This window comes from Amblyomma maculatum, chromosome 1 (genome assembly GCF_055883805.1).
Source record: "Amblyomma maculatum isolate TAMU_Amacu chromosome 1, ASM5588380v1, whole genome shotgun sequence".
Classification (NCBI taxonomy): Eukaryota; Metazoa; Arthropoda; class Arachnida; order Ixodida; family Ixodidae; genus Amblyomma; species Amblyomma maculatum.
The window spans coordinates 190551657-190572037 of NC_139344.1; the positions used below are offsets into that span (position 1 = coordinate 190551657).

General features: G+C 43.5%; 1 protein-coding gene across 1 annotated transcript in view; it reads right to left on the minus strand.

The window, feature by feature from the left end:
• The window catches only part of LOC146205218 (HEAT repeat-containing protein 3), a 133409-nt gene extending 114103 nt beyond the window's left edge, over nt 1-19306 (minus strand). The window contains exon 1 of the mRNA XM_084589927.1: nt 19028-19306. Coding sequence (XP_084446053.1) covers nt 19028-19291 — 264 coding nt within the window. The 5' untranslated portion in view covers nt 19292-19306. The remainder of the gene's footprint in view (nt 1-19027) is intronic.
• Between the last annotated feature and the right edge of the window lie 1075 nt (nt 19307-20381).

Consider the following 20381-nt stretch of genomic DNA (forward strand, 5'->3'; position numbering starts at 1 on the left):
CTTAATTCACTTTACATGAATGCATACATTTGTGAATGCCTTCTTAAATACGAACTATCAACAAAAGTCACATTTACGTCGCTGTATTACATTTCTTTGCTCCTTTTTACCATTAAATTGTTCATTGCAGTGCTTTCGCAGTGTTCAATGATTCCTTATTGTCTGATATTAGTACCTAATCTTCCTCCGACTTCGACATTTGTGTTCGCCTTTTATTTTGCATGGAAAGAATCAGTTGTTTGTTAATAAGTGCATAATTTTGTTGTGTACAAATAGTAGACTGTTGTTTTTTTCTTTTTGTACGATTCATCATCATCATCAGCCTGACTATACCCACTGCAGGGCGAAGGCCTCTCCCATATTTCTCCACTTAACCCGGTTCTGTGCTAGCTGCATCCACTTGACCCCTGCAAACTCATCCGCCCACCTAACTTTCTGCCGCCCCCTGTTACTCTTTCCTTCCCTTGGAATCCAGTTTTTTACCCTAAGCGACCATCGGTTATCCTCTCTTCGCACTACATGTCCTGCCCATGCCCATTTCTCGATTGGTTCGTTGTATACTGATTGTGTATATATATATATATATATATATATATATATATATATATATATATATATATATATATATATATATATATATATATATATATATAGCATATAAATTTTTTTTTTTCTGTGGCGGGATGTCTGCGTGTACTGCTGCTGCTTTGGGGACGAGGACCTGTCAAGCTGTTATTGCAGCTTTTTCCTCGCCTCCCCCATCTTTGATGGAAATAAATGGTATCTTGGGATGCATGATGTTGGGTTGTCTGACATAATTCTGTACCTTACAAACGTTTCCTAGTAATTGGAATGTAATACAAGCCGAAATTAAGAGATTAACGAATAAGCGAGGGCATGTACGCGAATGAGGAACTGCCAGGGACGCTGTCAGTCGGGAGCCATTAACGCTGCGGCGGAGCTTTATATCGTTCAGTTTTCCGCATGCTGTATTTGAGTACGACTGCATGCAAATGAGCATGTGCGACACGTAATAGAAGTAAAAACACGATTTCTACTTCACCATAATTCACACTTAGCTAAATCGGCCGCCATTTTGTCTACCGGTCAGTGTCAGATAGTGGCCGGTATGCTAACTGCAGCAGGAGTGAACAATAGCCGTCATTCCGGCCTCTACTTCAGATCGATACATGCAGCTTAAGGAAGAAAACGGTTATTCGGTTCATCTCTTCGCTCTGAAATGCGTATATGTGTGGCGTAGCGGAAATGAGCGTGCCGGTTGGTCGCCATCAATGGGCCTACGTATATATTAACCGCATGGGCACTCAGTCGGCAAAGGCGTTTGTTGTGTGCAGTGCACGAGAGCTTTTTTGCGATTTTTTTTAACCAGGCAAGGCATCTCGGTTCTGGAGAGACGCAGCGCCACACAGCGCGGCCTTTGCCGATGACTGCTCGATCGCACCGTACTCCTTGTGGAGACTTGCACTTAGGGCGCGTACTCAGCCAGCAGGTCAGCTCATTGAGGAAGAAGAAAGGGGAGCTCGGAGAAGGATATTAACGTCACCAGGACCGTCCATGCGCGCAATTAAATGCGCATCGAGTTGACGCCTTTGTGGCGTTCGCTGGGCGCTCGCGCACGGCCGTCCAGCGTAGGAGCCCCTCGTAATCTTTAAGGCCCATTAAAGGCACTTGGGCCCGCATCGGCGGCGAAAGGTGGCCTTTTTCCGGCGGAGGGGGCAAGGCAGGTGCTAAGGAGACCGGCGCGTGAGTGATTAGGCCGTCGGCCGCCGGCGACACGCGCGCGTAAAAAGTGGAGCTATAAAAAGTGTGTAAAGGGCGACTGGGATGGGCTTCCGGAAACTAAGATAAATTCCTCTTAATCCGGCACTTTTAAGTGAAAAAAGGAGAGAGGCAGGATCCTCGCTCCCTGGTGTCGAGGGTGTGATTTCGCGGCACCCCGGACGAGCAGCTCGTAGGAGAGGCGCTCTTCCCATTTACAGACCAAGAAGCTCGTTTCGCGAGAGCCCGTCACTGTTTTTGCAGGGGTCTCGTTGGCAGGGGAAGGAGAGGGGAGCGATTTACGTCGCGCCCTGAGCTTCGAAGAGAGAACGATCCATACATCTTTGTTTCTGATTAAGGCAGCAAAAGTTACAAAACAGCCGGCGCTCGCCTAAAAGCGGCCGACCGTGTGAGGTGTATAAATGCGTAGTGGCGCATGTACTTGGCGCTGGGTGTACCTCTGCGTCGCTGATTATGGCTCTTGCTTCGTCCTCTTCTTTTTGACTGGCGCTGCTTTTAGGTGCGACTGCCCTCGAGACATTTGTTTACTGCAGCGAGGAACGGAGGCGAAGTTGGGGCAGGTGGACAAGGGTAATAAAAGCGGGGGGGGGGGGGGGGGGGGGGGGGGGGGGGGGGGGGAGCGGCTTCGTGATGCTCGCATCTTTCGGCTGTGTTCACAGCGAAGGATTTCGATAAATTTGAATTAACGCCAAACGAAAATGAGCGGCGATGCGTGAGCGAGCTTGGAGAGAGAGACGTAAGCAAGCTGACGGGGAATGCACGCTTAGAACCGGCATTTAACAAGAAAATAAAGGCCGTTTACGAATAGGTACGCGCAGAGAAAGTTGATAATGTGCATTGGGTAACGGGCCTGTAAGCTTGTTCACTTGCTCATAGAAACTTGTTTTCGATAATGTGCATTGGGTAACGGGCCTGTAAGCTTGTTCACTTGCTCATAGAAACTTGTTTTCCTTGGCGCCATGTATGGCAGAACTGCTTTAAAAAAAAATGTTGTAAAAAAATTTTTTATTTATTTTACACTCAAGGCCAGAGGCATTACAGAGGAGGGTGGAGGGTACAAAACGTAACCAAAAAAAAAAATAGAAAACAACCCAGACAAGTTAGTCGACTACATATACAATGTTTGCTACGGCAGTACGAAAATCATCAATGTCTTCAATGCTGGCGGTCGGAGCGGGAAGGTGGTTATAGTCCTTGGAGGTACGAGGGATGAAAGATTCGCAGCATGTTTGTGTCCTGAATCAAGAAATCCCAATCTTGTGTGCATGATCCAGTCGAGAAAAGATGTACGAAGGCGGGGGAATGAGTACGGCACGAATTTGGGGGCAAGTGTGAAATATTTTATGAAAGAAACAAATGCGCGAAAGTTTACGACGAGACGCCAAAGAAGGAGGTTCAAAATGCGCTTCATTGCTGAAATACTAGCGGTACGATGATAGTTGTGCAGGATGAAACGAGCGGATTTATTCTGTAGTTAAAAGTCACTCAAGTGTAATTACAGTACATTATCAATTACTTCTACACAAACTTAATTATATTGCATTACAACTACTTCAAAAAGTGATGCAATTACTTGAAATTAGTTTTACATTGTTTGTTTTTGAATTCCACACAAAAGAGCAAAGTAAACAGTAAAACGAAACAGCAGCCTCTCTAGAAGAGACATGTGCACATTCGTCATGCCAAATTTCATCTCACACAATCATTTATTGCCTCTTCCTTCCACGCGCTATTACGAAGATAGGGCAACCGCTGCAAAACAACGAAAACAGAAGCAGGGTGCAACCCTCGTCCCTTTCATTGCGCTAAACTTCGCAAACTAGCGGCGAAGCCAGCCAATGCCTTGCTGCACAGAGCTTTCTACAACGTTTGAAGCCCTCGAGACAGGCTTTTTATTTTTACATTGGTCCCAGAAATTCACCTTGGGTGCTTCAACTCTAATTTCGACCCCATGGCCCCCATGGGCACTATAGCGGGCGTAACTGCATTTTGTAAAGTTAATTTCGATTGAAATTACTCTTGTCGCTGAACAACTTCCCTGGAAATTTTAATTACATTACTAAGTCACTACACCACCAGAAAAATAAGTACGTTACAAATTACCGAAAAGTAATTATATTAGGATAATTCAGATACTGCCATGTCTGCTTGGCCCGCTGCAGCGCTTGAGTGCTCTAGTGGTTCCACCTCCTCTCATCCAGCGCACGATGCTGCTCATCATCACAGGCATCGTCATCATCAGCTGCAATACACCCACTGCAGGGCGAAGGCCTCTCCCATATTCCTCCAATTAACCCGGTCTTGTGCTAGCTGCATCCACTTTACCTCTGCGAACTTCTTAACCTCATCCGCCCACCTACATTTCTCCTGCCCCCTGCTACACAGGCATATGAGCATATGAGAATATGAGCATATTATGGGCATATGAGCCCCTCAGGCATACGAGCATTAAAACATGGAAGTTGAAAGCCTAACGATCGCAATGGCAGAAAATGATTGCGACAAGCAGCTTGTGGACATTGCTACCACGGCTGGTATGCTGCATCCCTGGCAGTAGGACATACTTTATTACAAAGATATACTCCGTCAGGTACCAACCTAAATAGAATGGAGAGGCAAATGCTTCACAAAAGATAATGCCCCGCAACCAATGGTGTCGACCTGCTGTCAGGACGTTGCCCTCAACCGCTCACTGCAAGTGGCTCGCAGATTAAAGGCAATAAACCGCGACGTATTTAGAACTGGTTGGTTTGAGGGCTGCGTCAGAGAGGTGGGCAACCTCATGAGGTTTCAAACTCATGAGGTCAACCTCAAACTCAAAACGACCTCAACCTCACGGAGTGAGGTGAAGTTGAGATGAGGTTGGCCACAGCTGAAATAGTTTTGAGTGAGGTCCGCAAACGAGACCTCAACCTCATGCGTGAGTTTGAGGTTGAGTGAGGTCTTAACTTAGTAAGGTCGCCTTATGTGGTCGAAACTATTATTGTTTCCCACAGCGATGAAACAGCCGGCAAACACCTTTCGTAATGCCTGTCGTGTACACTGTTTTGGTTACCAACGCGCATGTAACGAACGGCTTGTGAGTGTGCGTGTTGTGTTCGAAATAAAAAAAAAAGGGGGGGAGGGGGGGGGGGGGCAGAAAGTGCAGAGCGACAAACGAATGGGGCCGGACGACGGCTGCAAGAGCCTTCGAAAGAAGTTGAAACAGGATCCCGCCTCCATTCCGAGCTGGTTTGGGAAGTAAAGAAAGTCTACGCAAACTCTAAAGGTTTCGAGACCTAAGTTGGTGAGTCGACTTCTCGAAAAAAAAAAAAACTCGAGTAGCAGAAAAGAGGAAAGCGCAAGACCCAGCAACTAAGGTATTGCTCGCGGAGGATGGCAAAAGAGAGGAGGCTTCAGAGGGGCATATGGAAAGAACAAGTTAGGAAGCAGAAGAGACGAGCGATGAATGCCTTGATGAGAAGTCACCCCACGAAGACCCTGTATTTTAGAAAATAAAATCTGCTTTTGCTATTAGTATATGGTACGAGTTAATCCGATGGAAAGCAATAAGACGGTAGATCGTAGTTGTATCAGTGAAATGCACTGTTTATCATTATTTTTACCATTATTAGTTTGTTCTCTGTCGCTAGACATTAAACTAACCCTCACATAAAAAGATGAATTTAATGTGCACTTCTCGAAGAATCATTGACGGACAGACACGTGACTGACAAGTGCCTATGGAAAGACAGCATCTATCCACACAAAAAGGTGGGAACAATCTGAGACGAGTGCTGAAACCCTGCTGCGCACCCCTTTCTCATACCCTATGTGAGTGAGCGCCTTTATCATTTACACGTTTGTTTCTCTCAGGGCCTCCCCTCCGTTTTACAGCTTGCAGCCAAAGTGGCGGGTGCGCCTTTTGTTCGTAAGCTGGTGGTGGTGGTGGCTTGTGCTCTTTCGGCTCCACAACCGGTGTCCGATCTCAACTAGCGGACGAAGCGCGGAACCGGGAACCCCTCGGCATTTCTTGGAAAGTAAGCCACTGCACATACGCGCGCCTCAGTTTCTGTTTTGGGGTTCCCTCTGTGAGTTTGTGAGCTTAAGGTAGTTTTAAGTGCGTTTCTGTCAACGGTGCTGAGAGGGAGAGAAATAGTAGCATAGAAAAGCAGGGTGGTTAACTAGGCGATGCACAGTGGGCTACCGTAGAAACGGGGCTGAGAGTTACAAGGACAGTGGCAGTGTGGGCGAGAGAGTGAGATGCGTGCGCGGTGCTCGAGCGTGTGAATGCGTGAGTGATGGTCTGCGTCTCCTCTTCTCTTTATTCTTTCCTTATTTTCGTTTTATATCGTCAGTGCCCCCTCTGATGCTCGTACACCCGTTTACTCGCAACCACTGTGATGTGGCCACTTTTCAGTGATACGGACAATCGTCACTCCCCCCCCCCCCCCTTTCCCCCTAGGAAAAATAAAAGCAGAAGCAACTTTCAGATTCTTCCTCTCGCGACCTTTTTTTTTTTTTTTACTTATCTGGCTTTTAGTTGTGCGTTCCCCTCTGACTGGCGTATTCCTGTTCGTCTAAAGAAATAAAAAAGACAAGCCCTTTTCGCTTCTCGGAACGCCTCGTCGGCTGCGCGGACTACTGTCGCTTGTACATCGTTTCGCAGGGGGTATACGCCAGTCAGTGTTCGAACTCTGCTCTCCTCCGTTTAAACGACGCCACCCTACTTACCGCCCGCTGGCCTTCATCTCTTAAAGAAAGAGTTATGCAGTCAAAAAAAAAAAAAAAACGCAACAGGCTTCCGTAACATAGTAAAACTGCTCGCGCTCTATTCTTCCAGCGGCTGTGCTTGTCTCATCGTGACTAGAAGCTGGTGCCTCAGCCTCGCGTTCTCATTGACACCACACGTCCCTGGAACGTCCGCTTGTAAGTTGTCCTCAAACGGCATCGGTGAGCCGCCCGAAATCGAAAAAAAAAAAAAAGCAGTATGTAAATGTTCGCCATTTGCCGAAGCCGTCATTTCCTCCTGTGTTCGGACTCAGAGGAAAAGGGGGTGCATCTTTTTGAAGTGAAGACACACAGCCGTGGCCGCGGTTGATGACTTGCTGTAATTTATGACAGCAGTTTCTGCCCTTCCCAGCTGAGTTCCGCCCTTCCTCGAGGTCTGTCGTATTGTTAACAATGTTAGACATCAAGAAAATTGTAAAGCATTGCTACCTTACAAAAACAAAAACAAAAAAAGAAAGTATAAAGCAAATAAACTCTTCCGCTGTGCCCGCTCCCAGGGTTCTGGTTTCGCCGATGGTAGATCACCTTCCTTTTTTTTTATCCCTTCCTTTTAGTTTTTATTTGGTTTTCACAGCATTTTTTTTTTTTAATTCTTTCGCCTGCTATAGATATGTGGTGCGGGCAGAGGCTCTTTCCTTTTTGGTATAAAGCCTCGACATAAAGCATGTTGCTTTCGGCGTCCAGGGTGCATGACAAGCATGGTTGCATACAGTACGCTGTTAGGTGTGGTTTTGGCAGATATAGCGAAAAATTCTAAATATGCCGATGATGTCTGCGCGCGCAGTTATTGAATTGCCAAAGGAATCTAGGATCATTTCTGTAACATTAACTACGCAAAAGAAACGAAAAAAACTAAACTTGGAATGCATTCACTGCGACAAAAGGTTGTATGGACAAGGAAACCAGCAGTTGAGCTTCTTTCAGGGTACCAAGGTAATGCGCGAATTATCTCTACTCCAACGTATTATTTCTTTAATTTACATGAATGATAAAAGGTCTGTTTTCAGGCTAAAAATTAATCATTATTTATTATAGGTAGAAGAGAGGGTAATCCTTCCAATAATCTTTCACTGCGTTTGCTCCATGCAGCACAACCCTCTCGTCAGAATTATGGAAAGTAGCGTTAAGACAACAGTGCAAGCACGCTTTACCTTTCGTAACGAAGCGTATCTGCGTATGACAATTATTGTGTTCCGTCCGCGTCTTGTGATAAGTCACACGTGAGATGTTAATTTAATAAAAAAAAATATTCTATTGCAGCTTCCCTCTATTCCTATACGTAAGGGGTAGATCTGTTTTGTTTTATAACAGAGATGTAACAATGAAGAAAGAATGCTTGGGATTTTGCCATCCGATTCGATTTCAAATCGTTGGAAAAGGTTTCCACCAAGAAACGGTTACTTGCTTGTGAAGAAAACACCGTGGCACGGTCACAAATATGTGCGGAGCTTCACTGCAGACTAAAGTACCTTCAGGGGTTCGCATCCAGCAGCTCCAAGGACACACAAGCATTACAGCGGGAATTAGGTCGTACGAAAGGTCACCCTAATAAAATATAAATTATAAAAACAAAATGTGAAGAGTTGAAACTGACCATTATACTGCCGTTATAAAGTCAGCCTGCTATAAATCAGTAGCCCCATCGGCAAAGGTTCATTTTCTTTCTTTTTTACTTTACCAGTAAACCTCGATCAACGTATTCAACGTTATTTAAAATTTATGTCATCCTTCTGGCGTGTGACCGCACAGAATTTGCGCCATGAGGCTTTATAAGAGCAACCGACCTCAAACTCACGCTTTGAGTTTGAGGTGAGGCTGAGTGAGGTCGGTGGTGGCCTGAGAAAAATGTGGTGGAGTCATATGGGCGAAACTCAATCTCAGTGCATGAGGTTTAGGTTGAGGGAGGTCAGAAAGTTTTTATTGAGGTTGAGGAGGTGAGGTTGGACTTTCTGAGGTCAAATGCCCACCTCTTTCGACCACATCTAGACGTTTTTAGTGTTCATTCGATCTCCTAACTTCATTAGAACTCAGTGGAAGCTGAGATCAAATTCATATCAATGAATGAAACAACCACTAAAATGAACGTTCTTTGCCACACATGCGCTCGATTTATTGCTACGAAATACTCAGAAGACGATACGACACAGCAGCAGTATCATAGAGGAAAATAGAATCTATATAAAAGCGCAGGTTCGTTTTGCTTTCGACCGACGCAAAATAAATACCATTAGCAAGGTACCTGATAACTCGCGGCGAATGTGACAGAAGGCGGACACAAGGTTCGGTATTGTGCGACCGCAGTCGAGAAGATCCGGGGACATGAAAGTACAGTCTTTGTCAAAAGTTTGGCTGGCTTGTGAGCGGGCCACATCGTTTGGCTAGTAATACATTCACAGCATTCCAAATCTTTTGCAGGCAAGAAGATTTTTGACAAAACGTTTTTACAGACTGTGCCTTAGCACAGCCGGCGGCGCCCTGCTCCCAGGGCCACCGCCCACTTTTCAAAAATTTCTAACGCATTTATAAAAGGGCGCGTAGTGTTGTGCTATGCGGATCTCCTTTGGCGAAGTTGGCTCCGACTGTCGCGAAGGCGAGAATTGCGAGAAGGGATCTCAGGAGTTGCGTATTGTCAAAATGTATGGCTGACTGTTAAGCGCTAAGCTCAGCTAGCTTTGGTGGCTGAAAGTTTGAGCTGTTAGTTAAAGTAACAAACAGCTCAAGCGACACGTATCACTAAAAACACTGGCGCTCAAAAGTGGGCAAGTGTTTTCAGTGCTACATGTCGCCTGCGTTTATTATTAAGTTCAGTTTCTCCGTTTCTTGTGTATGGTATATCCATCTTCTGGCTGTCTGCTTATTCCCTCTGCCAGGTCACGAGCACCTCGAAGGAGCAAGGTAAAGTCAGTGGGTCGGGTGGTAACATGACAGGGAACTTGCAACTTCCACAAACGGTGTCGCCGCCACGCGGCCGCCTCCGGCACCAGACCAGAGGTTATACGGGCGAACGGCCGGCGGCGTAGCTCGGCCTTTCCCTACCAACACCTGTTCTGTACGCGTTCGATCGCACAGTACGGTCAGATTACTATTGCGAAATCAGGGTGTAGACGAGCCGTACGTGCAAGTGTTGGAAGATTATATATATATATATATATATATATATATATATATATATATATATATATATATATATATATAGTGGCTGCACAGCAACCATAGTTCTGCATAATGAAAACAACAAAATTCCTACAAAGAAAGGTGTTAGGCAAGGAGACACCATCTCCCCAGCACTACTCACAGCTTGCTTAGAAGAAGTACTCAGAGACTTGGAATTGGAGCAGTTAGGGATAAGGGTAGATGGAGAATACCTCAGTAATCTGCGATTTGCTGATGACATTACCTTGCTAAGTAACCCAGGGGATGAACTGCAAATAATGATTGATGACAGACAGAAAAAGTAGAAAGGTAGGCTTGAAAATCAATATGCAGAAGACTAAGGTAATTTTCAACAGTCTAGGGAAGGAACAGCAAATCACGTTAGGTAGAGAAGCACTGGAAGTAGTAGGCAAATATATCTATTTAGTACAGGTAGTAACCGCAGATCCGGACCATGAAAAGGAAATAACAAGAAGAATAAGATTGGGATGGAGCGCATTTGGCAAGCACTCGCAGATTATGACTAGCAGCTTACCGGCATCGCTCAAGAGGAATGTAAACAATAGTTGCATTTTACCTGCACTTACCTATGGGGCTGAAACGTGGAAGCTAACGAGGGTTCTACTTAAGTTGAGGACAACGCAGAGGGCTATGGGAAGAAAAATTGTAGAGATAACGTTAAGAGATAGGAAGCGTGCAGAGTGGGTCAGAGAAATAACTCAAGTCACTGACATTTTGATGGAAATCAAGAATAAGAAATGGACATGGGCAGGACATGTAGTGCGAAGAGAGGACGACCGATGGTCGCTGAGGGTAACAAACTGGATTCCAAGGGAAGGAAGGCGTAGCAGGGGGCGGCAGAAAGTTAGGTGGGCGGATGAGGTTAAGACGTTTGCAGGGGTCAAGTGGATGCAGCTAGCACAGAACCGGGTTAAGTGGAGAAATATGGGAGAGGCCTTCGCCCTGCAGTGGCTATAGTCAGGCTGAGGATGATGATATCCTATTAATATATGGGAGAAAAAAAAAATCTTGCTATCCTAGTGCACGAATAGTGCGATCAAAGGCTAGATAAACTTGCATACGTCCACTCTAAAGTCTAAGCTTGAAATGGAATTGATAATATGTAAATCGTAATATTGAGTTGTAGCAGCCCGGTAAAACGAAAAAGACGAAGTGGAACAAAAAAGGCCTAAACTATGGCGCGTTAGCTGTTTTATCATCTCAGTATATTTCTTTTTTTTTTTTAATTTGGTTTGGTTTGATTTGGTTCGATCTATGGAATTTACGTTTAAAAGCGACTCAAGCTGAGAGATAGTGCTGGGCTTCAAAAATTTCGACCACCCAGGGGTCCTTTGACGTGCACTGACATCGCACAACAGAAGGGCGCCTTGCTTTTCTCCTCCATCGGCTGCGTATTCGATCCCGCATCATTGGGCACGGCGGGGCATGTCTTTCGTGTTTCCCAATGCTTAAAATTTTCAAGATAATTAATGTCCGCAATGAAAAGGGTGTGAAGGTTTGCCGCATTTAGACGCAGATTATTTCTTTTTCTGGAGCGTCTATTTGACACTACAGCACATAAGAAATTAAAAGAACTACATAACTTTACTGCGAAATATAGTATGCAATCGCTTGCAGCCAGTAGGTTGTGGATCCACGAAAAATCGGGGTATATCCTGAAAATCTGACCGTGTTTGCTTTCGGGCTAGTTGACTCATGGTCAAAGGTAATTACTTCGTAGTACTCGTGACACCGACCTGCTTTCCTTATGTTACGCTCTATATAGAAATTCGCTGAGACGGAGCTACCTAACCAGCCGGTAGGTAACTCTGAGGCGTTGAAAAAGTAGTAGTTACGAATTCTTTTCAAGCCACAGCTTATTTATTCGTCAACATAGCACTGGTGACGAACAAATAAAAGCCTTCAGTAAATGTTCCATTTCTGATTGGACTTTTTTTTTTTTTTTTAACAAAGGGTTTAAAGAAATCAGAATCACAATTTACTGATGGTTTTGCAGAAGAATTCAGAGGGGTTGAATACTGGCCTGTAGCTAATCATTGGCTGCTTTTTATCTGCACGTGACTGTTATGGCCAAACCAGGATAAGTTGTGTCGAGCGCTTGTCCAGGTAAAACACAGGCCGAAAACGAGATCATTGGCTTCCAGCTCGAGTTATCTACATATACTGCGTGCAGGTGCTGCCAGAAGATTAGGGAGCATGCTCCTGGTGTTGAAAATTTTCACAAGCGTTCCGTAGGGAAGACATGACGGTTACTTTAGGCCATACACGAGCGCAACAGCAGCACGCCATTTTGACGTTTTTCGTCAGTCACTATCTGCATTTTGTTTTGTGATTTGATTTAGTTCCTTTCACACGCATCCCGTTTTCCTTTTTTTTTTTTTCATAAGTTTTTCTCATGTTTGTATGGCGTCCTAAATAATTATTGGAAATGTTTAGGTTTGGTTTGGTCTAATTTAGAAGATTTAACATCCCAAAGCGACTCAGGCTATGAGAAACGCCATACTGGGAGGCTCCGGAAATTTCGACCACGGGTTTTTAACGTGCATTGACTTCGCACAGCACACGAGCGCCTTGCTTTTCGCCTCCAAAAAGCGGCCGCCGCGGCCAAGATTTTATCCCGCATATTCGGACACAGCAGTCGAGCTCCCTAAACATTGCACCACCACGGTGGGCTCGAAATGTTGTACATTCCCGTTACAATCCCTCTCCGGATTGACAGTATCTCGAAATAAATAAATAAAATGAATGTCATGAACACTTTTGCTAATATTTGTATGTGTTCTAGTTTACTGCTCAAAAATTTTGTATTCCATTGCGTTTGCTAAAATTGCCGCTTTCTGTTTGTTATCATTTATGTAACACCACTCCCCTCTATAATGCTTAGACGAATGAGGGTATGGAAGATAAATAAATAATGCGTTAACATATGTATTCAGTAACTTCTAATACTGATTAGGCTATGCGGGAGAACAGTTTGTATTGCCAAGGTGTACTCCGTATTATTGTGGACGGAACTGTACGTGAAGTTTCATTTCTGATGTTTCGAAATCCTATAGTCTAAGAGTATCGGAAAGTCAGAGAACAGCAGAAAACGTTTCTCGGAATATCTATTATTTATTATTAGAGAGGTTTAGCAGAGCGGCGGCATACTACCGTAAACGTATGCTAGTTTACCGGACCCTTCTAACGCACGCGCAGTGCCCGCGATTGCCCCCACCCGGAGGCATCCGGTAATCCGGCATACGTCTGCGCTAATATACCTCCTTCTGCTAAAAAATCTCTATTTATGCACACTATAGAGCTAATACAATGGTCCAAGCAGGATGAGCTCTGAACAAAATTAGAAGGGAGTAAAAAACAACAACATATAAATCAAAAACAACAATTCCAAACAACAAAACATCAAAAACAACAAATATTAACGAAATTTGATAATCAGATAATCAGATAATTTGATAACCTTAAGCTTACCCGAAACATAATCGGACCCGACACTGCGCTGTCCGAAAGGGCATTTGTTCTATTGTTCTTGGGAAAAAACTATTTGTACGTCTAGTCCGGACAAATGTTGGAGTTAACGAATGTTGCTTTATATGTTTCGTTACCTGCTGGGGCTACTCCGCTTGAGACAAACTGGAATAGCTACGTTGAGATCACTGGAAGTGAATTTATGAAGTAGTGTGGAGCGGCTAATCTTTTTGAGCGTTTCAAGTGATGAATATCGTTTTCTAACATTAAAGTAGTCAGCGAATCGTCCATTTTTATGCTACCCGTAAATAAACTGCAGATGTTTCTCTGAAAGCGCTCTGATATAGTTTGATAACATAATGTGGGTCTCATCCCAGTGAGGCATACTCAAACCAAGTTATTATACAGGCGTTAAACGCTGTGATCTTATTGAAAGATGCATCTTTCAGTTTTATTTTAATTGCCCATAGATTGTTTAATGCCAACGCTGTTCTGTCAAAATTATGCGTGGACCAGGCAAGTTTATTAGTTAGTGTAACGCCTAGATACTTATACTTCTCTTCTGTAATGCGAGTGTTCGTTTAAGTGAAAGTAAATGCATTGGGTATTTTTTTACGCGTTATGCGCATGAGTGCCACCTTTTTTCTTCCTTATTAGGCTTTGTCACCAAATGTACACCCCAGATGGAAATCGCTACAAAAAATTTCTGCACAGTAATATCCCCACTTTTACTTGACATTTCTTCTTGACATTCATCTGCCAACAATCTTAAAGATAACACTTGATCAAGTACATAAACCAAATCATTTACATATATTAAAAACAGCAGAGGACCCAACACACTGCCCTGGAGAACGTCTGAGCTGACAGGAAGTATAGATCTGAAGAATTGTTATTTTGTAATATTGGCGTCTGTTATTTAAGGTACGTACTGATCTACTGAGTAACAACACTAGACGGACGGCGCATGTGTTCCAACTTATGCAACAGCTTGCCATAGGGTACATTATCAAACGCCTTACGAAAGCCCAAGAACACATCCATCTGACCTGCGGCATCAATCACTAGCTAAAATTTATGCACTGTTGACAAAAACTGTGTGACAGTGGAAACGCCCTTTCTAGAGCCATTCTGGAAGCCAAAAGCTTTTCAAAATCTCGTATATAACACGTAACGACATGTTGCCAAAGTTTACAACATGTGCTCGCAATAACAATTGGTCGATAATTAAAAACGAATAAACAGTCACCCTGCGCCTGAACTGGAATTACCCGAGCTGAGCGCAAGTCGTTCGTTATCTTACCCATTTTTAAGCGCAAATTGAAAATGTCTGTTAGAAACCCAGAGAGATGCTCGGCATACCACTTCGTAAAAACATTAGGAATACCATCATGCCTCATGTAGACCTTCTGGTATCAAGGCTAAGTACCGGTGCCACAAATCCCTCTCGAGTTATCACTAGAGATCGCTTACAGGAACAGAAGCAAAATTTTGTCAATGATATTCCTCATATTTCGTAAATATATTTTGAAAATTATTGAGCTGGTTGCAATTGAGCTTTCGTTAGTTATAACGAAACCGTTGACCTGTGTTCTTGTTATCTCCTGTTTGGTTTCCTTTAGGTGACGCCAGACACTTTTGCGACTGTTTTTTTACGAACGCTTCAAGCTTGCGACGAAAAATTGTGTTTCTAGCCTCTTTGACTTTGTTTTGTAATAGCTGTTTTAGTACAGACTGCAGTGTTAATGCCTTGCGCTGCTTCCGAAGTCGCTTAATTTTGCGTCTTTCATGAATTATGTCAAGAGTTAATGCAAAACCTAATGACACCCCAGAAATGTTGCCATGAACTTTCAGTATCATTGGTGCTGGTGTCAAAGTGGGTGTAAATCTAAGTAGTCAATTTCTGGAACGTCATCTACCTTGTAATCATGAACCTCGATCCGTTTCGAAATTCGTAATGTTTTCTCCCACCTTGCGTGCAGAAAAAGGATGTTTATTTATTTATTTCTTACTATTTTATTATTTATTTATTACAAATACCTACAGCGCCCATTGGGCATTGTCGTAAGGGGGTTAGTAGCAAACATAAAGCAAACAGAAAAGCTGAAGCGAAAGCATACAATCAGTTCTAAAAAAAAAATGTTTTAACAAAAAAAAATGGACGCACATCCAATGCCAAGTGTAAAAGACACACCGAACAAAAATGTGTGACTCAGTTTCACAATAAAGTACACTGCCTGTGAAGTAACACAGATTCATATAATGTTCTCGATGGCTAGTGAAAAATTGGGCGCAGATACGACCTCATCCGGGAGTAAATTCCAATCTTAAATTGAGCGTGGAAAGAATGAAAACGTAAACGCATTTATGCGACCTTGATAAGGCCTGATTTTTTCGGAACTGTCTCGTCTCTTAGACTAATAATGAGGTTGTTTTAAATATGTGTTCCTATCAATTCGTGCGTTACTATTGTTAATGTTGTTCAAAAGCTTTAACCGGAAGATTTTCCTGCGGAGAGCAGTTTCCAACCTACACTTTCCCTGCTTTGAGAACCTCTAATTCCGTAGTCGTAGATAGCCGGTGACGAATCTTGCAGCCCTTTTTCGAACACGCTCTAACTTATCAAGGGTTTTTGTGAAGGGGTCCCAAGCCACACACGCGTATTCTAACACCGGCCTGATATTAGAGGTACAATGTTTCCTTCAGGGCTTTTGGTGCACACTTGAAATTTCTTTGAAAAAGATTTAAAAGGCGACATGCTTTAGCACATGTAGTTTGAATGTGATTTGTCCAGTCCAATGTCGCCGTTAATGTGACGCCCAGATATTTGAATTCGTAGAGACATTGTACTAAAGCATTATTTATGAAGTATGAGCTAGACAACTTGTTCTTTTTGTTCGTGAACTGCGCATGATAGCATTTTGCTACATTCAGGTCCATTTTCCATTTGACACACCAGGAACAGATTTTTTCAAGATCAGACTGCAACACTCTCATATCTTCTGCACATGACACAGTGTTATACACAACACAGTCATCAGCGTATAATCTTACATTCGAAGCAAGGCCTTCAGCTAAATCATCGATATACACGAGGAACAGGAGCGGCCCCAGGACGGATCCTTGTGGCACGCACCTGACAAAACTTCAACCATTTGCGACGTCACATCATTTAGAGCCACTTTTTGCTGCCTTTCGTACATGTAATCTTTCACCCAGCCGTAAAGTTAATCGGGAAGGCAAATATATGAAAGTTTGTGTAGAAGTAAGTTATGCGAGACTACGTCAAACGCCTTTCTGAAATAAAAAGAATATAGCATCTATCTGTGTACAATTGTTAAAACCATATGCAACGTCATGGTTGAATTGTACAAGTTGTGTGCTACAGGATAATCCCGAGCGAAATCCATGCTGGGTCGGGATGAAATAACCATGGTCATCAAGGTGCTTAATAAGTCCCGAATACACAACATGCTCCAACGTTTTACAACAAACAGATGTCAAAGATACCTGTCTAATATTGGTTACCAAATCACGAGAGCCACCCTTGAAAATAGGAGTTACATTTGCCATTTTCCATTCACTAGGTAGTTGTTGAGAATTTAATGACTTCCTAAATAAATCAACCAAATAAGGTGCAATACTTCGGGCGCAGCGCTTCAATACGTGATTTGACACGCCATCTGGACCGTGAGCAGAATGCGAGTTTAGATTGTTCAAGAGCGCCTTAACTCCAGCTTCGTTCACAACAATGGCCTACATTTGAGGTAATTGCTCATGTATTTCAGATAACGGCGTATGACGGTATGCTGTGAAAACAGAATGAAAATATTCATTGAAGTAATCAGCCTTTTCAGTATCATCTGTTAATAATTTCCCTTCGTGCCTGAGAGCAGGAACACCAACATTGTTTTTTTTTTGTTACTTTTGACGTACCGCCATAATTCCTTTGGATTAGATTTTATTTTATCCGCTAGAGACGATAAGTATGTTCTTTTTGCAGTTCTTAATTCCTGCTTAGAGTTTTTAGTTACAGTTCTAAGCCTATCATACAAGTTCTGGTTTGGAGTTTTTTTTTGAAAGCCTTGTATACCCCTGCTTTTTTTTCTAATTGATAGACGCAGCTCCTTATTAATCCACGGATTGTCTATTCTAAGCCTAGATGATACGACCCTAGAAGGAATATATTTAGCGACCAAAGAGAGAAGTTTGTCTCTGAACATATCCCATAATGTTTTTACATTGCACTGACTGCCACGTTCCAGAAATACAGGCAGGAATAATTTCAACTCCTCATTTATGGCCTCATAATTACCCTGTTCATATATAAAAATCTGTCTAGGGCAATTCTTGATGATTTCTAACTGTTTGCGTAATATTGTTGCAGATACGACCTCATGATCACTCATTCCTGGCGCTGCCATAACTGATTCCACCAAACCTTCACTGTTACTAAACAACAAGTCTAATATACTCCCTCCAGCTGAGCCATAACGTGTTGGGAAATAAACAAACTGAACAAGTTCATTCCGTACCAGCTCACAGAAGGCAGACTGGAGGCCAGAGCCGCTTGTTGCCACAGGACAGCGGTCATGCCATACAATTTCAGGCATGTTAAAGTCACCTCCCAGTAGAATGGTTTCCGATGACAATGCTGACAGTGATTGTGAAAGGCTACGAAATGGCTCTATGCTTGTTGACGACGGTGGCTTGTAAAACGATCCCACCACAAGGCTCCTACGGCTAGAAAGCAATATTCTACACCAAACATATTCTGAAGACACGTCATCGTAGTGTAACGGCGCACATCGTATTCTCTTATGCACAAGGATGAACACTCCTCCGCCCTGCCGATTACGGTCTTTCCGATAAGCTAAATATTGCGATGGAAACATTCCACAATCCGATATACCAGGCTCTAACCAGGATTCAGTCCCGGTCACAATATCAGGTTGTGAAATGCGCAAAAGGCTCGCAAATTCATCTGCCTTATTCTTCAGGCTCCTACAGTTGATAACGATGAATGGGCATTCTGATAAGTGTTGTCTAAGCCACGGCGGCCCACGTTTTGTTTGCTATTGCGTATGCTCCCTTACGGGATCGGTTGCACCATCGTAAATATACGTCTTGCTGTACTTCAATTTAGCTTCGAAGTTTTGTTCTCGCGCATAAACGATAAGGTTACTTCTACAACGACGAACCTGCTGAGAGTAGTCTTCACTTATCGACATACCAGTGCCATTTAGTTTTAAAGCAGCAGGAAAAAAAAAGGCTGTCCTTGAAAAGCGCAAACTTCCTTATCCTTTCCTTATCACTGTCATCTTTTATTTCAAAGAACAAGAAATTGTTTCTACGGGAACGATCTTCTAATTCGTCCTGATTGATTAGTACATTCCGCATAGCTTTTGAAAGCTGGTTATTTTGAGCCTGCACTTCTACTCTATCCTCAAGCGCAGATACAGCGGACATATCCTCTGCTAATCTGTCTGTCTTTAATATTAAATTCTCGATTTTTTTATCTATTTGTTTCCGTTGAGCCCCTAACTGTTTTACTATTTCCTCTTGTCCTGCCAAAAAACTTTGGCAAAGAACGTATTGCTTCCATGAATTCACGTTCCTGTACATCCGACAGAGGACCAGTTTTCTCTTCTACGTCCCCGGCTAGCAATAATCTTATTCTGAACCAAAAATACATTGCACCAGCCCATAGACAGACACCGGCACAGACAAGCATACACTGCCGCAAAGATCAGGTGGGATCCGGTGCAGAGTTTTCACGCAAACGAGTTGGCTTATAATGGTAAAATAAACCAACCTGAAGAAAGAGCAGATGTGAGCCTTTCGTCCGCATCTCGGCACCGGAACCCAAAGGCCTTGTCTGTAGCAGGCGTTTAAGTAGTCCTTCATCCCACCGCGAGCGCCCTCTATGACCGACAGCGGCAGGCACTGAAGATGCATTAAGATATGCACATAACCACCGATCACTGATTACAGCCGGGCACTGTCCTTCGAGGGAGTCGGCGTCTTCGAAAGTTGTGCACGTGCGTGTCACGGCACGTTGCTGCTTCTGATGCTCCATGAATTCATGCAGATGAGGCCCCGCAGTCGCTTCGATGTTTCCATCTGGGCATGCGCTGTAGACCTCCCCGCATACTCCAAGTTGACTTGAAACAAAGCCAGTGCCGAACGATCCTAAGACAATCTGAAACAACTGAAGAAAGAGCAGATGTGAGCCTTTCGTCCGCATCTATAGCAGGCGTTTAAGTAGTCCATCTCATAGCGAGTGCCCTCGATGACCGACAGCGGCAACTGCTATCACGCCGGGCACTGAAGATGCGTTAAGATATGCACATAACCACCGGTCACTGATTATAGCCGGACACTATCCTTCGAGGCAGTCGGCGTCTTCGAAAGTTGTGCACGTGCGTGTCACGGCACGTTGCTGCTTCTGATGCTCCATGAATTCATGCAGATGAGGCCCCGCCGTCGCTTCGATGTTTCCATCTGGGCATGCGTTGTAGACCTCCCCGCATACTTCAAGCTGACTCTTGAAATAAAGCCAGTGCCGAACGATCCTAAGGCAATCTGAAACCACTGAAGAAAAAGCAGATGTGAGCCTTTCGTCCGCATCTCGGCACCGGAACCCCACGGAATGTTAATTTATGGTCGGAGATATCCGCCTCAACATTAACAGTTCCCCTGCTAAACATTTCGCTCACAAACAAAAGGTCTATGATAGAATCTCCACGGGTAAGCTCTTTCACAACCTGCCCAAGGTTAAGGAAAAACATCACGTTGATTCCTGTGTCACTGGATGTTGAGTAACCATAGCTTAAGCCATTGTAGTGCAGGCAAGTTGAAGTCATCTGTCACAATTATATTTTTCCCGCGTAATCTCAAAAGATGGTCTGAAAAGCATAAACAGGAACATATATAATCGTAATTAGGATGCCGGTAAACTGCACATACAAAAAAGACGCGTTCCAAATCACGACTTTAAAAACGGAACTTTCATGATCGGCGGATAGCAGCGTCTACAACAGCACTTGTATCTATAGCGACTTCATTGCCGTCCGCGATATCGCCTATTTATTTATTTATTTATTTATTTATTTATTTATTTATTTATTTATTTATTTATTTATTTATTTATTTATTTATTTATTTAT